At 46.2% G+C, this 27031-nt stretch overlaps 1 protein-coding gene across 1 annotated transcript in view; it reads left to right on the forward strand.

Moving 5' to 3' along the window:
* Positions 1-5544: 5544 nt before the first annotated feature.
* Positions 5545-27031, forward strand: part of SH3BGRL (SH3 domain binding glutamate rich protein like) — a 227627-nt gene continuing 206140 nt past the window's right edge. Inside the window, exon 1 of the mRNA XM_086918759.1 lies at positions 5545-5914. Coding sequence (XP_086774885.1) covers positions 5870-5914 — 45 coding nt within the window. The 5' untranslated portion in view covers positions 5545-5869. The remainder of the gene's footprint in view (positions 5915-27031) is intronic.

Here is a 27031-nt window from a genome sequence, read left to right on the forward strand (position 1 = left end):
CCTTCTTTGATAGAGCAGTTAAGAATGGAACAAAGAGGCTACGCCAGTTCGGCTGCAAGTTTTTTGGCAATTTTAGCAGGAATTAGATCTTTGGGAGAGCCTGATTTGGCAGATTTTAGTAGAGACTCAGTGTCCTGAATAGTGAGCAAAGGAAATTCTTTTAAAGTGAGCCCTCTAGAAGAGTCAGAGGCATGATCAATCATCAGATGATGGTTGGTGTTGGTATTGGAGGTTGTTATCTTGTTATAAATATCCTCGATTTTTTGTGAAAAATGTTCAGCTATGTTGTCGCAAAGTAATTGAGTAGGTTCCTCATCTGGGTTGCAGGCCTTGGGGTTATTGAGGGTATTAAGAATGTTTAAAAGAGTTCTAGAGATGTTGTCATATTGCTCAAGTTGGGTGGCTATATGATTTTTCTGCGTGGATTTAAAATTTTTATGGTAAGTATCTAAGGCTGCTTTGTACTGCCCCTTGTCTATAGGGTCTTTGGTTCGGCGCCATTGTCGTTCAAGCCTTTTACATTTGCTTTTCTGTGATCGAAGATCCGATGAGTACCAAGGTGTCTAAATGCGAGTGGGAGCCGCGCAGGATTTTTCCTCAGGGATCAGAGCATCTAATGTGGATTTATTAGTGTCATGAAAGGCCGTCAGACAATTATCAACTGTGTCCAATGAAGATGGGCAGAAGGAGATAAATGCTTCATAAAATAGATTTGGTGTTAATTTGTCCCACTGTCTGAAGATCCGGGTTATTGGGACTTTTTTAACTACATGTTCGAAAGGTCCAGCGAGATCAAATGAGATTAGCGAATGGTCTGACCATGTCAATGAATTAGTAGATTTATAAACTATATCAGGTGAATTGGAGAGGACCTGATCCAGAGTATGGCCTGCAATGTGAGTAGGAGCATTGCTCCTTTTAGTGAGGCCTAGGGCTGACATTTACCTCAAAAATATGGCGGCCTCTGAGCCACCGGAGTTTTCACTTTGGACATTATTGTCACCCAGAAGGAGAAATTTATTGGATGAAATCACAAGAGGGGCAATCCAGTCCAAAAGAAGTGAAATGGAATTGGAGAGAAGTCTGGGGGGGCGGTAGACGAGAGCTCCCTTCCAACTCAACTGTGAGTGGAGATCTAATCTAAATATAAGAATTTCTATCATGTCACTACTATATTGATCCAGTAGTGTAGCTTTTATTGGGTCTTTGTAGATAATTGCAGTCCCACAATCCGCTTTGTGTGGCCTGTCTAGTTTCAAAATACGGTAACCCTCCGGTAAAGCGGTCGCAATAGCCGGGGTGGAGGATGGTTTTATCCATGTTTCCGTCAAGAACCCAATGTCTGGGAGAGAAGAAGAAAGTAAGTCCCAGATGTTAGTGGCATGTTTAGGAAGGGAATGAACATTAATCAGGAAACAGTCCTAATTAGCTCTGAATAAGTTATTATTGTCAGCATGGAAAACGGTATAAGGAACATTAACCAATGGTGGTGATATACTCTGAAAACCACAGGGAATACACGTTAGAGGGCCTTCAATGGTGGGGGGAAATTGGTAAGTGCAAGGATAGGTACCTTTGCCTACAATAGGAGAGGGAGTGAGATCTCTAATGAGTAGCAACTCCTGCCTAGAACAGATGGCGCTCACCTTAGAGTTATTAGTTTGACCTATGGAGGAACCTGCAGGGTTCCTGGCTCCTGGAGACGGACTGGCACAGACGGGCTTGCCTTTGGCGCGTCCGTTGCGGGTCACCTGCAGCATCTGTTTTATAGGGAGGAGGTTTGAGCAGTAGAGCACTCATCACCTTCCACCGGAAATGAGGAAAATTAGCAGCAAGAGAATGGGTAGAGATAGAAAAGAGACTCCCTCCACAACAATCGAGCAATGCTCGCGGTGGACCGGGGAGCCTGAGACACAGCTCCTGTTCAGCAGCAAAAAGTGAGTAACTTTAAACAATCAATAAAAACACAGCTAGCAAATTACATCTAACAACTTATTTTGCACGATTTAAAGCAATTTTAAAAGAGCACCACTTACAGGTGACAGAGCGTCCGCTGCACGTCGCCTGCAGCATCCGTTTTTATAGGGAGGAGCTTTGAGCACTAGAGCGCTCACCTCCTTCCACCGGAAATGAGGAAAAATAGCAGCAAGAGAATGGGTAGAGCTAGAAAAAAGACTCCCTCCACAACAATCGAGCAACGCTCGTGGTGGACCGGGGAGCCTGAGTCACAGCCCTTGTTCAGCAGCAAAAAGTGAGTAACTTTAAAAAATCAGTAAAAACACAGCTAGCAAATTACATCTAACAACTTATTTTACACGATTTAAAGCAATTTTAAAAGAGCACCGCTTACAGGTGACAGCGAGTCCGCTGCGATGGTTCTTCTGGTGGTTCCGGAGTGGTCCCGTCAGCATTGGTTTCCCCATCTTCTGTCTTTGACTGTGTGCCCCCATTGGCAGTTTCCCCTGTGTCCCTCCCCTCTGGGGGCTCCTCTTCTCCGTGTGTCCTCCCTGGGGGTCTGGCACTTGGTAAGGTTGAGTTTATTGGGTCAGGGTTGTTCTGTTGTAGTTGCCCACTGCATCCGGTTGTCTAGGCACCCTTCTGCCTTGGAGTTCTACGTCCGTCTTTGGACAACCTTCTCTTCCTGGTGCCAAGGGAAGGATTTGCTTTCCTCCTCTGGTGGGGCTGTGCAGGTGCTGGGCTGCTTGCCAGATGGTTTTGGCCTGGGGTTCGATGCCTCTGTGCTCCGGACAAAATGGGCTGCCATTCTGACTTTTTGGGGTTCCTTTGTGTTTTATGTCTCTCCTTTGGTGGCTCGCCTCTTGTGGAGTTTTTTTGGTTCTGCGGCCTGTCTCTCGCTCTCCTGTGACTGGCCTGGGTTCTTCCTCTGGTTCTCCAGGCCTTGTTGGGCCCCTTTTTTTTAGCGACTGCTTTCCATGGTCCTTCAGTTCCTTTCTGCTAAGGTTCTTTTTCTTATGGCCTTTCCTTCTGGGTGGCGAGTTGTTGAGCTTGGTGCTTTCATGGCTCCGCCCAGTTTTTTTCGTTTCTGCTCTGGCACGATAATTCTCTGTCCTGGTCAGTTTTTTCTGCTCGATGTTGTCTTCTTTCCACTGTTAGAAGGATATTGTCCTCCCTGTCTATTTTCCGGAACCTTCCTTCCCGGAGGAGGTGGTTTTCCGTTCTTTGGGTGTGCTGAGGGCTATATGCATCCCTTTGGACTGGACCTATGGTTTTCGGACGGTTGTTTTGCTGTTTGTTGCCTACAGCCTCCCTGGGAAGGGTCTTTGTCCTTCCTTGTTCGCCTTGGGGTGTTGGGTTGAGGGTGTGGTTGCTTGAGACTACGGGTCCGAGCACTGTCCTCTCCCTTCTTCGGTCTGGGGCTGGTACGCCCGGGGTGTCTCCTTCGCCTGGGCTCTGGTCAGAGGTACCTCCTTGCATGGCTTTCTGGTGCTGCCATGTTTGCTTCTCCCCATTCCTTTGTTTTCCGTTGTCGCCTTCAGTTGGGGATGGCGGCATTGGCTGCCTTTGTCGCTCATGTTTTGACTACGGTACATGGTTTATGTTTGTACTGCTTTCGTTTATTTGATTGGCCTGTTTGACACTTTGTCTGGACTTTTTCCTTACAATCACTGTGTGCTTGGGTATGGGTTCACTGTTAAGGAATGGGACGGAAAGATAGGAGGTGGAGGTAATACCCGGTCACTCACCGGTAATATTCATTACACAGAGTCCTGATCTTCCCGTCCCATTCCTGTGTCCTTCCCTTCCTCCCTAGGGTTTTGTTTGTGGTGATTGTTTTTTAGTTTCTGGGTTTCTTTGGTATTCTCAGGATGTGATGTTGTGCACTTCCCGCTTTATCCTCACCGGATTGGTGGCGCCATATTGGCGAAAGTGCTGAAAAGCTCTGCTAAGTTTTAGGTTTCTGGGGAACAGACTACCTGCTCACTGTTAAGGAATGGGAGGGGAACACCAGGACTCGGAGTAATGAATATTACTGGTGAGTAACTGGGCATTTTGTCTCTAGCTTCTTACAGTGGCGTTTGAGTGTCAGCAGCTCAGGGATGAACCAACTGGCGTGCTTGGCGGGCCTGTTGCTGGTGGTGTTCTTCACAGGGGCAATGGTATCGGGGGCAGTGGAGTTCCAGTTGGAGTAGTTCTGAATACTGAGTTTGAAGGTTTCTGAGTGGATGGGTCTTGCTTCTTTGAGGGAGGCGATCCAGAGGGGTTCCGTGACTCTGCTCCAGTTTTGGTGTGGTTGGGTAGGAGGTCTCGTCTGGGCTTCTAGAGGGTCGTTGAACGTGAAATGGACGATGTTGTGGTTTGTCCAGGTAAGTTCTAATGTGTGTGAGAACTTGAGTGTCGCTGGTGGAGAAGATGGGGTCCAGTGTGTTCCCTGCGCTGTGCGTGGTGACCAGCTGTGAGAATCCAATGTTGCTCATGTTCTCTAGGAGGGAGTGGAGTTGGATTTGTTGAGGGCTTCTAGGTGAAAGTTCAGGTCTCCCAGGAGTATGTAGTGGTTGGAGTCAATTGCCAGGAGAGCGATGAAGTCTGGGTTGGAGTTGCAGAAGCTAGGACAGGGGCCAGGGAGTCTGTAGGCGAGGGTTTCTCTGACGGTGTTTTTGGCATGTGGTTGGATCTGAAAATTAAGGTGTTCCATGATAGGTGTTGTGTAGTCGCCCGAGGCGGTGCATTTGAGAGAGTCATTGTGAATGATGGCGATGCCTATGCCAGGTCTTCCAGGGCGGTGGATCATATTGAATCCAGGTGTCACAGAGGCGATGTCGGGACCTGGTGAAGGGGTGAGCCAGGTTTCTGTGATGAATATCACGTCAGGGTGAGGCTGGTTTTGGTGTCCCAGATTTCCGTAGCGTGCTTGCAGAGGGATTGGGCATTCGGTGTGCAGTTAAGCTGTGGTCTCTAGTCGGATTTCAGCACAGTAGATGTTCTGGGGGTTCCTACATCGCAAGTGAAGCGGCAGTGGTGTCAGGTGAAGGGTCCTTCCGCGGTGTGTGGCGAGGAGCTGCTGCACTAATTCAAATTCCAACTTGACACCTTTTGAGCTAACCGGAAGCTGCATTGTGGTATTTTGAGTAGGGACATTTTCAATGTAGGCCTCAAAAATCTTACCATATTGTTAGCTTAAAAGCCGGAGCCGACTCAAACTGAGGCTTTATAAGGTCTGTAATTTCGGGATGTTAAGACATCGAAACACAAGCTCTGTCGCCTGACACCAAAGTAGAACCCAGAGGTTGTGAGAGAACGAAGGACTGTGATGAGCCAGCCATAATTAAATACAGAGCGATATAAATCAAATATATATTCGTAAATTCATCAACTGAAAAATTACTGCCAAGAAATCTGTAGCCTTACAACCATTACCGTTTTAAAATAAAAGCATTTTTTTCACTCACAGTCGCAGCAAAAGAGCTGTAACGTGGCGGCACAACAATAAATCCAGGCATGGATTATATCCACTTCTGGCCTGGCACTCAGTAAAGATGTATTTACATTAACCATTGCCGTAGGAAACGGCGTTCTGTTTCTCCTGAGATTACCATGTACAGTTGTTTTCAGTGCACTGCATAGAAGAAAGAGGCTCTTGCAGCGCTCGAATCTGGTGGTCTGTGGATACGGATACTTTTCAAAGGCCACACAGCCTGCTCCGAGTTTTGCAGCCCTCGCACCAGCAGGCAGCTCTGATGTGACCTCAGAGACTGCGGTGGGCGGGCCAAAGGGCGGGACTAGTGGGCGGGGCAATGTGCTCCCGCTGGCTCCTGCTTCCTGGACGAGCCGAAACCGCAGCCTGTGCATCTCATTCGCAAGAAAGCGCCTGGTTTCCAGTAGTACAAGCTGAAGAAGACAGCTCGGCAGGATGGTCATCAAAGTTTACATTGCCTCCTCATCCGGCTCCACATCCGTAAGCAACCCTCTCTTTATTTGTGTGCAGGCGCGAGCAACTTCTGTTCTCTCCTCTGACATTGAAAATGGCCCTTTTACTGTGTTGTGGAATCAAGTTTGTGCTCTCAGCGAACTTTCTGGTGCAATTCACTTGCAATATTTACCTCCCTTAAGACATTAATGTCTGATGCTGTATATATAAAATGCAGTGCGTGGTGTATTGTGTGATGGTCTTGAACTGTCTAAGAAAGTTAGCTGTACAGGTACGTGTACTTTTGAGAAGGTTTAGGTTTTGTTGTTTGTTTACCATAGCTAATTTAACTTGTGGTACTTAGTTAAGTTGTGCAGAAGGGTTGATGAAGACATTTAAGGTATCCTTTGCATTATTCTATAAGACGAATTCGCGAGTGATGTGCATTGCCCGTGGTGTTTAAAGATCGCTGCTCGCGCTGTCATTACCTAACTTGTGCTTGGGAGCTACATTCACGTCTCGTGCACTCGAGACACCCCTGAAACACGGAGAGCGAATCATCCTGTTTCATGAGATCACCTATGGGCTATGGCATTGTTCATCGATCAGTCCTTGGGATACAGACGCCTCAGTAGAACTGTTGTGACGTCAACGGAAAAGCATTCAGCATCATTTAAGATGCTGAGGTCGGCTCCTCACGACTGTGACTGTATCTTGTGCCTTAGGAATCTTTAATGAATCAAGAGATTCGCGAAACGTAGAGAACACAACACGCGAAATGTTTTATTATGTTAAATATGTCACGTTAAGTAGAACCCCCACATTTCATTTTATTTTTTTAGTTACCCTACCTGGAGTAATTGTTAAAATCGGGGCCTTTTTTTTTACTTAGTTGCTGTCCTTGATAAATTCGTAAAATCCTCAAGGATGTTGGTATTAAGGTGCATTTAGTTTATAGCACCTTTATTTCTGACCTGGTTTACTTCCAGGCGTAGGGGGTCCTTAAAAATACTAAACCTATTATAAACTACGCACCACGAACCAGTGGGTTGACATGTTTCAGTTGTAAACAAAATACACGATCACTGCTATTGGGGCTTTCACTGTATACAGGCAGCCGCGATTTCTGTCCGTGATCGCCATAAGGATTTTTAATGAAAATCTAAACCGGTGAGTTAGCTTTTTTTAACCACAGAAATGTGGATCTATTTTATAGATGCAGTCATTAGGAAAGGCGTATTTTTTTTTAAAATTATCTGGTGTTTCTTCTGTTTGAAATGATTGAGTTAAGCACACTGTGGGAGGCACTTTTTTTGAGCGACTGCCGCATTCTACCTTGTAGAGAGCTGATGCCTTAGATGGAGTGACTGAAAGTGAATAATGCAAAGTGAGATCAGGAAGGTGATGCTTTGTGACATCTGGGGATTGTTTTGGCTATGTGAACACCCCTCAGAGAGCGAACTGTTAAACAGACTGGGCATTTCTCATTCCACTTAGACATTCCAGTGCATTTCTGTGACTGATTATCTTGGGAAGGATAACCACATAATCCGACCAGGGTGTATCTTGCTCTTAAAAGTAGCAAGGCCCTTCCTCCCTCAAACTGATTTTATGGAAATACATTTGTTGCACAGCGTTGACCTACATAGTTTCAGATATTAATACATTAACCAGTTTTGCTACACTGATGAACATTTTTCTACATTTTGCATTGTCCTCCAATGAACACACCCAACTAGATGCAGCAGCTGATGTGGCACTTTTTTTGGACGCAACCATCTAGGAGAATGCTAGTGTTAGCAGTAGAGATCTGGGTGGCCTGTAGTTATGTATACAAGGAATGCCGCTTCTGTTCACATTGATTTCATTTACTTTGAAGGGGGTAGGTATTTATATACCACAGACTTGATTCCGGAGGGCAACAAAGCTCTCTTTATCATAACCTTGATGTGGGAGTTAGGTGTGCATGCAAGGGTGTTTACAGAGTTGAGGTGGTTCACTAATATATTTTTGAAGAGGCAGTTAGGTGTTCATACATCAAGGGTGGTCTTTATAATGTTAGGTTGGTGATTACAAGCAGAGACAAAGTTAAACAGTGGTTGACAAAAACATAGTGCAATAGTAGGTTTGAGTTCTTCACTAAATAGTTTAAAACATATTTTATTCGTTTTTTAACAGACAGAAGCCCTTAACTTATTATGGACCAGTCTCCTATTGCAATAAAGGTTTAGAGGTGCGTTAGCAGAACAGAACACGTAATCAGCAGCACAGGAGGCTTAACTCGATAAGCACATATCACATTGCGGAACTTTGGCAGTGTGATACCATCGTTTGCAATCATTGAAATGCTAACTAGGTGCAGCAGTCGTCTATCAGTATGCAGAGGGCAGCATGGTGTGTACTGTTTCCCCCAAACAATGTATGTAGATCACTGCGTTGACTGGTCCATTAAGTCCAATAGAGCACCTGAGTCAGAGGGTCTAATTCCCCAATCCTCAGTATCCGTTGCAGTCTTCGCTAAGTAGTGCGGGTGGGGCCCCATAGGTCCCTGGGGCGGGAAGTAGGGGCTGTAGTTTGGCATATACTGCACACCTCGTATTGCAAATGGCAAAGTCTGTTTGCTAGTCTTGCATACGGGCTGAGTGAATACTTTCCCAACGCATGGCCATCCTCCTGCTGGCTAACTGTAGTGCCAGGCCTGCAAGTCGGCAGATCCCGGATACTATATCTTTGACATAACTCAAGAGAGCTGTTTTCGGTCTAGATGATAGTCCAGTATGTCCAACAGCATAGTTGCTACCGTGCTCCAAAGGGCTGTACAGCTTGACACAACCAGACTAGGTGAATGACGTCCACATAGTCTTAGCCACATTTGGGGCTTATGTGTGACATTGTGTTGTCTACCTTAGCCCGTTTAGCGAATGTGGAGTAAGCGTGGAGTAATTTGAAATGCAGTAGCATATAGCAGTGATTTGAATGAAACAAGTTTGATCTGCATGCAACAAAATCACCACTATGCCTATGTGTTGGTGTCGCTTATCTCTCTCTCCCCTATGCACTTGAAGCACGATCTGAGTGTTGTGGTTTGAGTGATGCGAAAGTCAGGTACAGTCTGTGGGCCCATCAGGTTGCATCAGTGAACTGTACAAGGGCTTTCAGTAGGATACAATCTGCTGGTTCCTCTGGTAAACCAGGGAGGTGCTCGCAGGCCGTGCATCTCAATAGAGAGTAAAGGAACTGTTCTAATGGAATCAAATCTATTTGTAGATTTTCTATGCTCTATGAACACTAATGTCCCTTAGTCATACATTGCACAGAGGTACGTCATCCCCCAATGTTGCAGGGTGTTGCGCAGCAATGTTTCTGCAGTCAGGAACAGGAGAGGATTCTGCTTTATTGATAGGGCTCCTAAATTGTATCTAGGGTAGTCGGAGATATAAGGTACATTTGTTTATGACTCTCAGGGCGGCGTAGATAGTGAAATGGTGTTTCTTTCTCTTCATTCTGGTCCATCCAATTTACTTGGTGATGAGGCATATGGCTGCATGCAGCTCTTCATTGAACTAGGGTGGTGTCTGCAAGTCCAGAGAGCAGGGCATTGCCCTTGTTAATGTGGAGCATAGGATGACCTTGATAGCTAAGCAAATATTGGTGTGTGTGGAAGATAAAGGCCATGACATAGTGAGTGAACTATAGACACTAGCCATCTAGGCTCATGTTGGACATTGATGCTTCATTCTGGGCGTAAAGCATGCTGTCCTCACTGATGAGCAAGAACTCTGTTTGGTTGGCTTCACCTACAAGTAGCTTGTAGAAACCTAGGTTTGAATGGTTTCCATGAAGGATCCGAGGTGCTGGATGTTGACTAACAATATTTAAAGTATAGTCCATGTCATGGAATGAGATTTCTACATGGTTGTTTAGGGTGCCATTTAAAAACTGAGCTTTGTGGATGTGAATATGGAGCCTTGGGGCATCTATCAGGTGACTGATGTTGCTCTGGGAAGTTCATCTGATCAGAATGACAGCTATCCGAAAACCGGAGAACCAGTGCATTTACTGTCGACATACCATGGAGACGAAGCAGTTTATGCAGAGCATGATATTGAGTATGATATTCCTATGGGAAATGTTCAGTTTTCAGACCTTTCTTGACAGGGTTTAGTTTGATTATTTCTGGAGATTTGGGTTTAGTGAGACCCACAGTCTGAGTCTCCGACTCCCAGGGATCTGCATGTTTGTGCTGTTTCATAGTCATTGAAAGGTAAGGCGTCTGTTGGAAATATTCTGGCTGGCTAGTTCCCCATAGGCATCCTGTCCTCTACAACATTAAGCCTTGGGTATGGTACTAAAAAGTAAAAATGGGAGATGGTGGAGGGTTTTCAGTTATGGTTTTGTGGGGTTGCACAGCCACGGGTTCAGACATTTCCTGGATGCTTGATTTTGGACCCTTAGAAGCCTTTTGATGAGCCTTTATGATTTCTAAACAAGTCATTATTATTTACTCCTCCTGATCCAGTTGGAGGAAGGATTTCATGGAGTAGCTGTAAGTTGATTTACTTAACCACGTTGTTGACCGGTGGTCTGAAGGAGAGTTAAGAGTACACTGTATCCTGCCTCCATAGCATTCAGTGCAGCAGAAAACGATGCTTCTAGCCTGGAGACTACTCAAGTAGATGCTAGTCCTCCCACAATGAAGATACAGTCTTAGCAAATGCATGGGGCATCTTCCTCCTAGTGTTAAGGGTATTTGACCCTAAACATCACTAGTCCATTCAGTAACACACAGAGTGGGTGCTTGTAAAGTATGCTTATTTATACCCGTTGCTTTAGGTCCTTGGTACAAATAGTATATTTCTCCTAAAAGTAGCTTGTAGTTTAGGTTTGCAGTGCACAGAATGAACATGATACTTCCGCTAGACCATTTCTTCATTTGTGTGCCAACTTACTATCTTCAGGAATAATGTGCTCTATGTTCTCTTGTCAGCCGAATGATTATCAAGGCAGAAATGGGTGGTAGCAGAGTGACAAAGTACGTAGTTCTACCCAGTACTCGTCTCCTTAAGAGAGAAATAGTTTCATTTTTACTGTGAATGAAGACTGTCACTTTTTTTTCTTATTTAGACTAGTGGACTTTAGCTACTCTGGGGTGACACTATTGGGCTGGTACTGTAAGAGTGGAAGATTAGGCTTCTTCTTCACAAGAAGCCTCATCGAAAGCTTCCATTTGTGTGCATCATGGCACATTGTATATTGAGTATAGGCAACTGCTAAATGATGCACACATTGTTAAGTCTTTTTATTAAACAAAGATCCATACATCAGATCATGACATGGATATCGTTATCAATGGAAGAATCAGAACACATAAAAGTCTTTCCTCATGGCTTGCACCTATTCCCTCCTGAACTTTGCTTATCACATTTGTCGACCATTAGGATTATGGGATCCTATTTCTATTCCCTTAGTGATCTATCTATACTTTACCATCCCAATTCCTGCTCATTTGTATATTGTTCCCGATATGCCATCCTTGAACCCCACACTTTGTCCCATTTTTAAGGGCAACCTTTAGTTTCATATTTTGCTATCGGCACACGAACACCAATCCATGTCTTCTTCCCATTCTCTCGAATCAGGTGTACGATTTGATCCCCACATTCTGGCTTTATTTCTTTTTCCAACAACTGCTGCTATTTTAAGCCATATTAGTGTGTATTTAGCCCATTTTGTCACCTGTTACACACAAAAGTAGCCATCGTGGCTCCCCTGGGATCTCCAGGTTGATTACCTGTGACATGATGGATGTCACTGTTGTCCTGTAATTATGTATGTATCTACACTCCAGGATTATGTGATAAAAGGAGCCAACCTCACAGCAATCCCTCGAACAAAACTTGGATGTACCCAGACCTATTCACGGTAGCTTTGTTCTGGAAGCGTACGATCTATGTAGGGTACGCAGTTGGATGAGATGAAAACGGGCCCTTATCGCTACCTCCCACGGGCTTTGTACCGCTTCCTCCCAATCCTCATCTTCTACGAGTCCCACTTCCATCTCCCACACTCCCCCAGGTTAGGTGAGTAATAAAATATGTTATTATATGTTAGAGAGGTTGCCTTGGTCCTCATGGTGTCGATCAACAACCTATCCTCTAGTGGAGAGTATTCCAGAGGTGTTTTCCCCTCTCTGATGTGTTGGCATAGGGCATGTCCCAGTTGGAGATTTTTGTACCTTTCTGAGCCCGCCAACTTATAATCAGTTTGTAGAGTTTCAAACTTTACCTGTGTGTCCCCTCTCCAGATGTCACCCAGACTTTCTATCCCCAGCAATTCCCATTTTTTAAAACCTGACAAGGCCCCCACCTCTTGCATCAGGTCGGTGTTAGACAGCAGTGTCCTCCCGTCAACTTCCCTTCCCACCCTAGGTATTTGGACGTTTCCCGCCATGCCCTCACCACTCTGTGTGTGTGTGTCTGGTGAAAGTTGTTTTTCTCTTCCTCTACGATAGATTGCTGCTAAATAACCTCTCTTTCCCATAGCCCAATGATCTGCCCGAAAGGCCGGGTCATTATGATCTGTGAATGCCCAGTCGATTACCACCATCAGTTGCGAGGCTCAGTAGTATTTCCTAATGCCAGGGACTGCACACCCTCCCTCATAGACCCCTCTTTGTAATTTACAGATTGCAACTCTTGACCAGCCCCGTTCCACAGAAGTCTGCGCAGCTCGCTATCTATACCCTGGAACACAGACTTAGGTATTTTGCATGGGGCATTTTGTTGGCTATAAAGTTGTTTGGGTAATGACAACATTTTAAAAATCGCAGCACTCCACATCAGTGATATGGGCAACCTTCTCCAGCTATCTACGTCACTCTTCAGTCGCTGTATCAGAGGGTGTAGGTTATCTTCCAAAAAGTTACCTTCATTTATTGAGATTTGTATGCCTAGGTATGTAAACGTATGTTTAGGAGTCAGTGGTATCGTCCCAATCAATCGCTGAGGGATGTTTTCTTTTAATTGAAAGTTCAGGGACTTGTTCTAGGTAATCGTAAACCCAGAGTAGCTAGCAAACAACTAGAATATCTGTAGCACCCTATGCACTGATCTATATGGATTAGTCAAATAAGGCAGTACATCGTCCGCATACAGGGATATTCTGTCCTCCCAGCTGCCTCCATCCCTGATTCCTGACCGGATTAGATTGTTCCTCACCCACGCTGCCAATGGTTCCAGAGCTTTTGTAAAAACCATTGGTGAGAGCGGGCAACCCTGACCTGTACCCTTTCTTAGTGAGAAGGGACGTGAGACTACTCCATTAACCCACACTCTGGCCTGCGGAGCTTGATACAAACGTTTTACCCACTCGCAAAACTTAGGACCTAAACCCAATCTGTGCAGCGTTTCAAACATGTACCCCCATTCCACACTATTGAACGCCATTTGTGTGTCCAAAGATAGTAGAACTGCATGCTCCTTTTGTTTAGCCTTGGACCAGTGTAGGGAGCTAACTACACTGGTCCAAGGCTAAACAAAAGGAGCATGCAGTTCTGCTATCTTTGGAAGCTCCGTGACTGAGTTCATGTCACCACCCATAATCAGCGTGCCCACGGATATTTCTAGTATGATGTCTCCGATTACTGGGAGGGTGTCTGTATGTAGTCTTGGGGGAACATAAACTTATCATATGTTTAGTGCCCTGCCTTCCTAATTGCCGGTTAAAGCAACGCATCTACCCATATTATCGCACCAACTCCTACCTGGTACAAATGAGACTGGTGTCCTGATAGGTATCCCAAGGCCCCTAGAACCCAAAGTTTATCCCACGTGTGCTTGAAGCTTGTACCCCCATTGGTCTGGCGCCTTACAATGATTGTCTGGGTTGTGTCGTCGCAGATATTGCAGCACAAGCGTTCATTTTATCTTACTGCCCAGTCCATTGACTTTCCATGTCAAACTTTTAAGAGCTGTAGCCTGTTGAATTTCGTGGTACTATAGCCCCAACCTCCCTCCACATATATTAAAATGTCCCCTGACTGCCATGTGGTAACTGTCATCTGCCATATGATGTGGGCCAGTTAGCGTTCCCATGGCCTGCAAGTTCAAGTTCAAGTTCGGAAATTTGTATAGCGCACTACTCACCCAGAGGGTCTCAAGGCGCTTGGGGGAGGGTGTGTGCATTAGTTATCGAATAGCCAGGTTTTTAGCTGCTTTCTGAAGGAAAGGTGGTTCTGTGTAAGGCGGAGGTGAGTGGGGAGAGAATTCCAGGTTTTGGCCGCTAAGTAGGAGAAGGATCTTCCTCCCATGGTGGATCTATGGATGCGTGGAACTGCAGCGAGTGCTTGATTGGATGATCGCAGTTGGCGGGTGGGTAGCCTTATACGTTCATGTCGACCCATATCGGTAATGTCTGAGCATAAACAGAGTAACAAAAAGTTAACCTTCCCTAATGTGACTATCTATATCCCAAAACTTAAGAACCCCCCCCCACCATGCTACCCTTCTGGATAGGTGTAGAACCACCGCCCCCCCCCTAACTTGCAGAGAGCCTGTCGACTCTTACTAAAGTATGCCATACTGGGGTGAGCTAGTACTACATCATGCCCCTTCGTCTCTGGCTTGTCCGTTTCTCTACATCAGGGTGGTGTTTCTTAGCTCATACTATCCCCCTCACCCCAGATACTCTCCCCCGCCCCCGAAACCTTCTCACCAGTCTCATGAAGACACAATTACCCATGCAGCTTGTCCCTCTCAGTCATTTTTACGTCTCGGCTAGCGTAGGCTGCGCATGCGCGGTCTCGCTTGCGAGATCTCATGTCTTAGAGTAGGGAGGTTTGAACCCGCCCCTCTTCTCCATTGGCTGACTGCCTAAACGGCGGCCAGCCATTAGAGAAGAGGGTACTGTGACGTCATTTTTGGTAGCTAAGCCCCGTCCGTATCAGGTTTTCATTTCTTTCTCTCCTCGAAAAACACGCCTCCCAGTCTGCAAAGGACGGGGCTCAGCTTCCAAAAATGACGTCACCTCCTCTCCCCCACCCCTCTTCTCACCTTTCTCCTGGGCTACCATCTTGTTTGTTTTAGTTTTAACTAAAGACAGATTTCCCCCTTGATGCTTTGAAGGGGTGAGCGAGAGTCTGCAGCCGAGGTCCAGCCGGGGAGGAGAGGGGGGCGGTCGCGCCGCAGCAGCAGCAGGGAGCTAAGCTACTTGGGTCCATACACCCGCACCGTCCTTCTCTGCCCTCAGTGCTTGCTCTCTCCCCTCTGCGCAGTGCCCACAGAGTTCCGACCAAGCATGCTGCCAGCGGGAGTCTGTCAACAGCAGGAGAAGGCCTTACTGCGAACCCCAGTGTAGAGGAGGCCCCACCCACCCGTACAGCAATCAGCAGCCCCCTTGGGGCCCAAGGCCTACTCACGTGGCGGAGGTCGTCTGCAATCGGCTAGCTCCACAAGTCCGCTGGTCCGTGCAAGCCCAGTTCGGAGGTGTGCGTGTCCTTCCTCTGGTCTCCGCCACAGCCGCGTGCCGCCCCAGCCGCATCTGCCTGCACGGCGTTCGCGCTCCGCTGCTACAAGGGACTGTTGTGGCCGGATAGATGGCTGTGGTCACGTCGGCTACGGCCGCCACCTCCTGTGCCCCACTCAGTCTCTCGCTCACGGACCGCCAGCACGATGCGACAGGGCAAAGCGTTAGCCGCACCTTCCACCAGCTACAGGCCAGCAAGGTAATTTTACAGTTTTTCCGGTGCGCTGCACCGCCGGGCTGCCAGGATTTTGCAGCACTGTCCTGATTGCCAACAATTGAGGGTAGTCGGGAGGTGATGGCGGTATTGTTCAGCACTGGGGACTCAGTGAGTACTAGGGTGTAGAGCACCGCCCCAGGCTCCGCAGCGGCAGCTTGGCCATGCTTCTTTCCACAATGTCGTCTCCTCTGACGTAACTGCGTCTCTGAGCCGCGTATTGACACAAGAAAGGGATGATCGTATCCCCCGTAGGTTGCGGAATCCAGCTCACAATGTCAGGATTCTTGATCTCCCAGTGTTCAGAATATTGAAGGATAATGAGCCCTGCCGGACGAGCCCCTTATAGCAAGCGGCCATCTTGCTGCACGGCCAAGCCATGCCCCCCATTTTGGGAACAAACTTGAATTTTTAAAGGCAGATTGCTCTGCAGAGGAATATGTTGGTTTTACGTCCTTAATGCGGTGCCAGACTACCTTGCTGCTGATACCTGATCCATTGATGGCTAGTATAATGTTAATGGAATGAAACCTAAGAAAAAATGTATTATTAATACACCACTGAATTGGGGTGTAGCAATTTAGCTTATTCCGGTCAGCCAGCGACCTATTTTTCTCCGCTTTTTTTTGTGTTGAAATTTTAAACCTGTGCCTCTTTATGGATGTTTATCAAAGGGAAGAAAACAAAACCGAGGAAAATTACCTTACATTCACTCCTGGTGTAGGAGATAAAGAGCAAATCTGAGAATACAGATACACTCAGTCAATTCTCCCTTTACCCATCTCCTCCACTCCAGCCCAGCCCATTAGAGTCTTGGCTCAGAGGAGAAGGTCCGGTACAATCTGGCTATCTTTTTAAAATAGTTTACATTAAGCTGCTACATGGCTATGGGAGCCACCTTCGATGGCATTGTCTGTAGCAGTGTTCGTAGTCCAAAGAATCACAGTGCTCATAATCACACTGCTGATATGTTTCTAAGATACAGATTTTCCAGAGCCCATTTGTGGGTATTGCATCTTATCTGTCTCCTGCAGCTTGAAATCATCATATTTACATTGTGCAAACTTTTTAATGTATTTGTGCAAAAAAAGATCTGATACAACTCTACACGCCACCTTGTTATATCTTCTTATTGCATTCCTGGTGTAAATTCCAGGGTATTAGGCAAGGGAAAGGAGGTGAGCGATCCCTTTCTCGTTCTCTGTCCCAGATCTCAATTCAAATGGGTCTGGGCAGATACATGCTTTTGGCATTTGAAATATCGGCAATCTAGCTAGTTCCTAGAGTGGTCTCCGAGCCATTGCCCGATCGATGAACACCCACTTCTTATCTCTCTCCCTAGCAGTCCATTTTACAATGTGCCTAATATGTGTTGTGTAGAATGTTGGGGCATCCCATGCCTCATCGTTTGCTAGGTCCCATCAGCAACCTCCTGCTTATGCGGGGCCTACAGCCTGCCCAAAGAAGACCAACTACCTTTCTTTGAATGTCTGCAACTCTTTTATAGTGATGAGGGCTGGCTGTACCTAGAAAACATAGAGTAGCCTCTGCATCGGGTTACTTTTGTTCACATTGATTCCACCCACCTCCGAAATAGACATTGAGTTCAATTGTTTAAGGTGCACCTTTATTTGGTTACAGAGAACTGATCAGTTAGCCACTGTTCAACTCTAACTCAGGGGACATCGATCTACAGTCTGCTGCGGATCCTCCTGTAAAAGTTACGGTCCCAGTATCTCTAATTTGTACCTATTCATTTTAAATTTCAAACCTGTAAATTTCCTCCAGGGTTGAAGCCAATGAGTGCAATGCATTTGAAATATGAGAGCAGGACATCATCTTTGTATAAGCAGATCTTATGTTCTTCGTAGACGAATTTAAACATTTTGATTTCACCTCGTCTCCTAAATCTATCCGCTAGGAGTTCGACCGCCAGCGCAAAACAGAAGCCGTGAGAGCAAGCAACCATGCTGTTTACAAGGTGTAAGCCGCAGGGGGCCCAATCTCCTTCCAGTCCTCAAGGTCCAACTCACATGATAAAGGCTTTTTGGGCATCCAGGATGAGAAGTACCATAGTGACCTTTTACCTGCTAAGTTTTTCCACCAAGGGTACAATTCTCCTTGTGTTATCTGGCCCTCAATTTATCTTTGATAAAGCCCATCTGGCCAGAATCCTGCAAGAAGGGCATCCAGTTGTCCAGGCGATTGGCCAAAATTCTAGTGTATAGCTTGACATTCGTATTTAAAAGTGTGATAGGCCAATCAGAGGCACAACTCATGCGATAATGTCTGCATTTTGGAATTATATCAACAGCTGCCTCTCTCATTGTAGGCAGCACCCCTCCCCCCCCCCACCCCCCCAGCAAAATAGTTGCGTTAGTATTTTTAGGTGCCTACTAAGTTAGGGCTTCATAAAACACTAGTGTAAAGCCATCAAGGTTGAGGGTTTTGTTCATGAGCATAGTTTTTGTACATGTTGCCGCTCACTTAGCTCTAATGGGTTCTTTAGATTCTCTACATCTGAGTAAGGTATGGCAGGAAGCGCAATATGTTCAAAGTATTGCCTAATATTGTATGTGTGGCTCTGTGTGTGTGTGGCTCTGTGTGGGTGCATGTGGCTCTGGGTGTGGCTCTGTGTGTGTGTGGGTGCAAATGCAATAGGTCTCGCATTTGCAAGAGATTAAGCTATTGGCATTGTAAATGATAATGCCATTTATTTATATGTTTTAAAAACAAAAATGTCATGAACAATGCCAATAGCTCTAACTTAAACAAAGACGAGACCATTGCATTGTAAATGCTTGTTATTGGAGTGCCCACCACCTCTTCTAGATATCTCCACTCCTTTCCTTGCCATTCTGTCATCTCCGTCCGGGCCTGCTTGCATCTGTTGTGCTCTTGCCTTGGGAGTCTTCTGTTTTACAACTCTCCACCCCTTCAACCACTCCTAGGCCTCTTCCGGTGTGGCGAGGAGCCAGGATTTCCCCTCTTCCATTATTTTCAACCAAGCCGGGTACATCATGTACTGAATTTCCTTTTTCCGCAGTTCTCTTTTTACTGCTCCAAAATTACGGTGCAACTTTTGGACCTGTAGCGTGAAAACTGGGAAGAAGTCTATTGTCGCATTTTCATGTAGGAGGTCATACTGTATTCGTGCTGCCTGTAGGATCGCATCACGGTCCCTAAAGTTCAAGAGCCTTGCAATTATTGTCCGAGGCGGCGCACCCGGTCTTAGTTTTGCTGTGAAGACCTTGTGCGCAAGTTCATCCGTGATATAAGTTGATAGTCTTCTAGGGCGCAGGTGATTCAGAATGAGATCTTCCAGAAAGAGGTCCACGCTCTGGCCCTCCATTCCCTCTGGCATGCCCACTACCCTTATATTGTTGCGTTTTGCACGCCCTTCCTGATCATCAAGCTTTGCCACCCCAGTGCTTTGTTGTTGCCTCAATTGTTGGACCTGCTCCTTCAATTGTTGGATCGTGGTGTGCAGCTGTACTATATTGGCTTCAGCAGTTGTTACTTTATCCATAATTTTCTGAAGATCTGCCCTCTGTAAATTCACTTCAATTTTGACTGCGTCGATCTTTGGTTCTATTGTACCTCTGAGGTCTGCTATGGCCGCCATTATGGATGCCAGCGAGGGCTCATGAAGCACACATTGAAGCCATTTTGCTATCCATTGTAAGTCCTTGGTGCTGTTTATCCTACTCTTCTGTTCTGCTGCCGGTCACCATTTAAAAAAACAAAAATGAAGTACCGAATGCAGTAGGTCTTGATGCATTTCATAGTGATCTACCACCTTATAGTTCGCTTTTTCACTGTGCAGCGGGCAACACACCTTGAAATTGCCTTTCTGCTTTTTAGGTTTCTCTTACTTTTGGCAGCAGACCATATCTATACGTTATGGACTCAGAGAGGGCTTTGGCTCCATCCCTTTCCCATAATTCAAAGGCTTTCTTATCTACCTCAGTTCCCTGCTTATGATTTGATGGCTTAGTTGAATGAGTTGTATGCGTCCGTTGCTGACTTTAAGACCTTGCATTGCAGTTAAGGAGGTACTCTGTTCTCTCCCATGTTCTTTGTTTGCTGACCATGCTAAAGTATTTCATGCCCTTTGTTAGATCTGGGGGTCTCTAGTTGGCAGAGGTAGGTACCAATGTCCAAATAGGGACCCTTGTTTTTAGTCAGGGTAAGGACGATACACTCTTTAGATAACCCCTGCTCACCCCCTTGGTATCTTGGCACGAGCAGCCAGGCTTATCAAAGGCAATATGTAAAGTATTTGTACCAATACTCACAGTAACACAGTGAAAACACCACAAATGGACTCCACAACAGTTCAGAAACCTAGAAGTATTTAATCTAAACTAAACACGACCAAAATCCAACACAAACACAGTTCATGAATATGGTTTCAAAAGAGTTCTTAAGGTTGCATTAAAATAATCCACAGTTACATCACGTTTTAGCCAAAAGTACCTTTAGATGCGACAAAAGTTCAAAGTGAAAGCTGCAGTGTTGAAAAACAAGCAACGCGTCACTCCCGAGACCCTGGGGAGGCGATGCGACAACCCCGCTGGACGCAGCGGGCGTGTTGCGATGAATCCGGTCTGTATGTGGAGGCAGGCGATACCTTGTATGGATTCCGGTGCGCAGGTTTCGCAGGAAGCGTCTCGCAAAAGGTAAGATGCGACGATCTTTGGGACGGCGACGATCTCAGGTGCGGAGGCGATGCGCGGCGCAGTGTCTATCCTCTCCACTTGCGGCCTCTCGATGCGATGGCTCTCCGACGACTCTCGCAGCAACGTAATGCGGTCCGCAAGCAAGCGGTGCGACGATCTCACCCAGTGACGCAGGCTCTGCGACGATACTCACAGCAATGGTACTGTTCCCGCACCGAAGTGATGCGTTCCGCAAGCGAAGGATGCGTCAGTTCTTGCAGCGGCAACAGGTGCTGCAATGATCTCGATCTTCGCGGTGGCGGGAATTTCCTCGCTTTGACGTGGATGCTCTCCCCAAGCAGGCGATGCGTGAAACTTGGTAGAAAGACTCAGTTTCTTCTTGTCCAGCTTCCCAGCCAACAGGTACAACTTCCAGAGGCACCACAACTGGCACAATGACTCTAGGAAGGACAGAACTCTATCAATAGAGTTCAGGGGGAAGTTGGGGGTGAAGTCCTTTTGTTCCTGGGAATTCTTAACAGGGAGCCAGCTCAACTCGGGTCCTTGGAGATCTCTTCAAGCAAGGGGACACAGCACAAAGCAAAGTCCTTCCCCTCTCCTTGGCATCAAAGCAACTACAGGTCAGCCCACAAACACACAGCAGGACAGTCCTTCCTCTTCAGTCTTCCAGCTTCCTCCTTGGCAGAGGTTCCTTCTTGATTCCAGGATGATCTAATTTTCTGTAGTTTGGGGTCCTATACTTATACCCCTAAAAGTCTTTGTTCCCTTTGTGCAGGAGGGCTCCGAGCCCGATCTGAACCAGTTCTGGGTGTTCCTTGAGCACTTTGTTTTCCTGGCCTCTCCTTTCCTTTCAGAGAGAGAGGCAGGGTCGTCAGCCGCCCAGCAGGAGGTGGAGCCAGCATTGTGGAAGGCAGGCACAGCCCTATTCAGGCCCAGGTGCTACCCACTCCCACCGCTCTACATGCAGATGGAGCTATTCAGCCCAGGGATGGCCCACTGAGCCTCTGGGAACTACCCAGCCCCTGTCACTCACAAACCAGACAGTCCATTTACAAACAGGCCAAGGCACACAGAAAGGTCAGACAAGAGAACAGCCACTTTCTAAAAGTGCTGTTCTCAAACATAGGATTTAAAAACCACCTTTCCTAAAAGATGTGTTATTAAATTCTGAGTTCAGGGGTACCAGACCTTTGTGTCCTATCTTGCTCCTGTGGGAAGATATGCAGGTAACCACTATAGCCATCATTCCCCATGATAGCCTATGGGCAAGATAGCCTTACAATAGTGAAAAACGAAAATGGTGGTAATTCACTACCAGAGCATGTCACCTGCACTAGTACATGCTCTACCTTTCACATACACTGCACCCTGCCCAAGGGGGTACATTGGGCCTTCCATAGGGGTGACCAATGTGTACAGAAAGGGAAGGGTTAGGCCTGGTCAGTGGGACACTGGCCAGGTTGACGTGGCAGTCCAGACTGCCCACAGGCACTGCGGTGGCAGGCCTGAGACACCATTACACAATCAGTCCTGCAGGCCCAATAGTAGCATTTGTATCACCAGCCTTGGCACACTCATTGCACTTTACTAGGGACTTCTTGGTGATACAATAATGCCAATCATGGATAACCAATTACAATAACAATTTACTCAGGGAGCACGTGCACTTTGACACTGATCAATAGTGGCAAAGTGCCCAAAGCATCTAAACCAGCAAAAACGAAATCCAGCACAGCATCACAAATACAGGAGGTAGAGGCAAAAAGACCGGGGAAACCACACCAAAGATGCCAGGTCTAACACCCTTGCTCTTTTGGTTAAAGGAATTCCTTTCACTCTGCACCCACAGGGCAGTTCTGACTAGGAGGTTCATTCCTGAGCTCTCTTGATTTATCTTGTACACTCCCACCTCTGGATGAGCTTCTTTCCTGGTCCCTAATTGGGTTTGTACCTTTCAATCTAAAACGATTGGGAGTTCCCTGTCCTGAGAAAAAGGTTGATTGGCCTTTTCCTTGCCAACTCACAGTCCCTCTGCAGTCTTCTTAAATCTGCCTTCTTTTTCACACAATGTGCTTCCACAGTACACAAAGTTACATGCCTGTACAAAACATGTAGACAAGAAATTCCAGATGTTTCTAGCAAAAATGTTATACTTTCTTTCTTTCTTTCTTTCTTTCTTTCTTTCTTTTAGAATGACCTCTGCTCTAACACAAGTTAATAGATTACTTGGAGCCCCATATATATATATTTTTTTTAATTTGAATCAAGCACTTAATTGTTACCAAATATTAGCATGTGTGAACAAGCAGAGTCTTATGAGTGTTGAGCAACACCCAAAAGCACTTTCAAAGTTTCGTAGCCGCCTGGTCTACTTTAATGTTCTACTTTTTTTCTAATACGGCTGTCACAAAAGAAAGTGTCTATCATTTTCTTTTGGGACAGCCATATTGCTCTACAAAAGAAGAAAAAATTCCCACTTATAGTATGGAAATAGGCGTATATGTGGGCTGTGCAGTTAATTGTAATGTCTGCTGTTCAACATATTTGCACCCACACCTTGATGTTGCTTCCTAAATATTAGTACCAAGCATGTCACAAGAAAAACTGCCATGCCTTCTTTGGCAAACCCCCTTTCCATCTCTGTTAAAGAACTACAAATGGGATTCACAATTGAATAGTTGAGGAACTTAAGTTTGTTTGAATCTTCCAGACCATTGTCAACATATTTCCAAACCTAGTATCTGATTTTGACCTTAGCGGGTGGGTTACTCCATCACAACGGTGACAGATATCCAGTCTTTCATAATACTTGGCAGACCGGTTACTGCATCACAACGGTAACGTCTGCCAAAATATAAACCCCACTATGGGATTTGTATTTCGGCAATCGGGATATCCAGCACCGTCGGCCATGGACTAAATCAGGCCCTTCGTTTCTTTTTTTTCACATATTGATATAAGGGATGAGACATGGTGGTAAACTGGCTATCTTTCATCTCAGACGTATCGGGAGGTGAACTTGGTGTTGCTTTATGGTTCCAACTAATTAAATTCCCTAATCGAATTTATCAAATTTATCGTTATGAAATGTATTATTTATCCATTTTTTAAATCTTGGTTCTGCTTTTCACTACTACTGCCCATGTGTTTACGTGAATGTTTCTGAGCTCCAGAGTTTTCCAGGTCCCTACTTACGCAATGGACCCAGACCATTTTTTTTCTATGTGTTATATGATTTATACCCCCAGAGTGCATAGAATACACATGAAATACTAAGATTAGACCTGTAAAACATGAGACCGCTGTCATTTTTGATAAAATTAAATTTAGGAGTAATCTCATGCTCTTACTAAAGATTTGTCTGGCTAGGGGCAAGCATACGGTAAACACATATTTTGTTAAAACATGGATTTTTTTGTAATCTGTTTTTTTTCAGCTGCATTTCAGTAATGTCACCAAACAATGTCGCAAGCGGTTAACAATCTTCATATTGATTGAAATTAATTGTTTCATATGCAGTGTATTTGTCCTACTTTTGTTAAGCCTTGTTTAAAACTGATAAGACGTTGTTATTTTCATACTGGTGTTTTTCATACTGGTGTTAAAAGCTATCGTCTTTCTATGTTCCAGACAAGATAATCATGTACTTGCCTTTGCTGTGTTTTTTTCATCCCAGTGTATCATTGTACAGGTAATTTAATCATTTTTCTCCTGTTATGCCTCACATAAAGCATGTGGTATTTTGAAAGGACAGCCAATTTAGAATTAATGTTGTTCAGAAGGACATTAGATGCTCCAAAGTATGGCAGATCCTGTTTCAATTTGCGGAAGCTCTGTAGCCAAGGGAAACATAACTGCATGCTTCTGAACTGAGAGCACATTCACTGCCCTGTTTCCCGGGTAGAGACATTATTCTACATTACCTTTCTTTTGACCTTCCTACCACAAGCAAAAATAGTAAGCAGATCCGCCAACCTCCCAAAAAACGAAACTGTGTGAGAGAAGATAACCCTAGAGTTTGAGTGTAGGGAGGGGTGTGGCCTTGAGCCATTTTTCTCTCCAGCATTGAAAGTGTTTCTGTGAGGGCGTTCCCATTGAGAGAGGCAGGGCTTTTTGCAAGTCCATACGGATGAGCTACTCTGACTGCCCTAAAAACAAACTAAGGATTCAAAGGCTGTCGGAGATGTCCTGGGGAGGTGTCCAAACCCCATTGGACGTCAGCTGTGCTTCAGTCTTCACACAGCGCAAGTTGGAAACGCTCTCTTCAAGGGTTTCCAACTCACATTGTCAGCCACCGTGTGATATCAGCTCCTCATTAGGTGACTCTGTGAAAGCAGCAGATGTTGTGTGACCCACGATGACGCTGTGTTAGTTGGCAGGCCTGAGTGAGAAATAACTAATTTATAGCACTGATTTACCTTATGAGTTGATAAGGGCGGGCGGTCACTTAGTTAACATCTTAACACCAAGACAGCTCTTTGAAGAATAAACTTATTGTGCTCCTAGTGTGTATTTGGGAATTGCACATTTTGTCCCACACAAACAAGAAGGCCTACAAGTGGAATACTAGGAACTAGTGACTGCTATGGAAAAATCTATCAACAATAAAGCCATAAAGAAATTGACATATTGAACATCTTAATGGCCACTTATGTATCTGTGCAAGCCTCAAAATTCACAAAACATGTTTCAGATTCAAAGACTTTTTAGAATGCAATTAAAATTGTGCGTCCAATAAGAGACAGTGAACATTGACCCTTCTGTGTCTCGCATATCCTTCTGCAAACATGTTCTGTCTCAGAATGCCTCTTGGAGCAGTGCCAGAGATTATATTGCTGGTGACTCTAGTGGAAGTGCCTGACCTTCCCTTATATGCTGTGATAGAAAGTCCTCTGAGGTGGCTTAGTGGCTTGTACCACTGATGCAGATTGCATAGCTGGCAGGACAGAAATCTATCTAAACTAGTCTACTCTTGTGGAAGAAAAAATAACTACTCTGCTGTAAGATCTAAGTTGAATTGTGATTTTAGATCTAATTTCTAACAAGCAATGTAGGATATAAAAGTTCACCGTATGTTGGCAAAAAGATTGTGAAGGTGAAGGAAGCTCAACAGTAGTTCTGCATTTGGCGATGCTTTTAAAAACCTCGCTGAACAAATTATGCAGAAAGGAATGCTAACTGGATCTCTCCGACCTCGTTGGCTTGCTGCCTGTATATTTCCTGCACTTATCTCTCATTGATGTTTATGTTCTGAGGCAGTTTAACCCGTTGTGTGCCAAGGACGCAACGGTTGCGTCCTTCGCTACGGTGGCCATGTGCGGAGGACGCATCCGTTACTCTCTCTGCACAAGTCCAGGAAATCGCTCTGTTGTATACAACGGTGGGATTTTTTATATTTTATTTTTTTAACATTTTTCATCCTCTGGAGCAGGAGAAGTGCTTCCCTTGCCATTTGTATTGGGAGACCTGGGGGAAGGCAAGGTCGAAGGAAGTTTGTGGCTCTCTGCAGATACCAGAACCTCCCTTCACTGGAATGTGAGGAAAATGTGTTTTTTATGATCAAACTTTGAGGTTTGCAAGGCATTCTGGGTAATAAACTTAGTGAAAGCCACACAAGTTAGCCTACCCTGGATAGCCCTAGTTTGGCTAGGTTTCCCTAGTTGCTGACAGAGCTAGCGTTCAAAATCATGGACAACAAAAATGGTAGAACAAGTGTGATGATCATTTTTCTGGGCTCAGGGAGCCTGGGTCCCGGAGCTCGACCAGGCCCTGGGCTCCGTCCTCCGGTCTGCCGCCCTGCCAAGGACCCAAGACTGGGTTCTGTCAGACCTGGGGAGGCCTCCCTGCTTCACCTGCCTGTTAAGGTGCCTTCAGGTCCCGGTTCAGAGCTCAGTCAGGACCCTTATCGCAGCCCCATTCCCGAGGCCCAGTTGGGAATCAGAGCATCCTGGCTGCAGGGTCCCCTGAACCTGGCCATATGGTCGCACACTATGCTTACCACTGGAGGTGGGGACCAGAGAGCTGGGCTGCCCAGGAAGTCCCGAACAGGGCATTCCCTTAATTCTTTGAGCCTAGCCTCGGCTCCAATAGGCCAAATGCGTGCGGCCGTGCCTTAGGTCCCCTCTGTCACTCGTTGTGCAAGGAATACAAGAAAGGAGGGTAGGGACAGGGTACCCAGGATCAACTTGTGTTCTGGTGGTTCTCTGCCAGATACCAGATGGCCTAGCACAGGGAGCCCCGGCGGGCCTTGGTGTTCTGGCCCCTCTATCCTGATTGCTCAGACCTGCGGCGTGGTTGAGTGCCTGGGACGGAGTCCTGCACGTCCGAGAAGGCCTCCCCTGTGCGGTTGGGTCCAGGAACTCGACCGGGGCACGCCAGGCCTGGGGCGGGCGCTCCCACCCTGGGGTCTGTCCTCCGGCCTGCCAAACTGCCTAGGGCCTGGGACAAGGTGCATCAGAACCAGGAATGCTTCCTCTGCTTGGCTTGGTTCTGAAGCCCTGACCAGGACCCCAATTTTGAGCTCCGTCTTCTGACCCACCGCATGGCCAAGCCCCTGGGATAGGCTTCTGCGGGCCATGGGAGGCCTCCCTGTCGTGGACGGGACCTTGGGCCCCGCCATTCCCCATGGCAGACACCCCTGCCCTGGGTTTTGTCTTCCGGCCTGCCACACTGCCAAACACCCGGTACAGTGGTCTGTCAGGCCTGGGGAGTCTTCCTTTCTTGGCCTGGTTCAGAAGCTCCGACCGG

Source organism: Lissotriton vulgaris, chromosome 4_1, assembly GCF_964263255.1.
Source record: "Lissotriton vulgaris chromosome 4_1, aLisVul1.2, whole genome shotgun sequence".
Lineage (NCBI taxonomy): Eukaryota > Metazoa > Chordata > Amphibia > Caudata > Salamandridae > Lissotriton > Lissotriton vulgaris.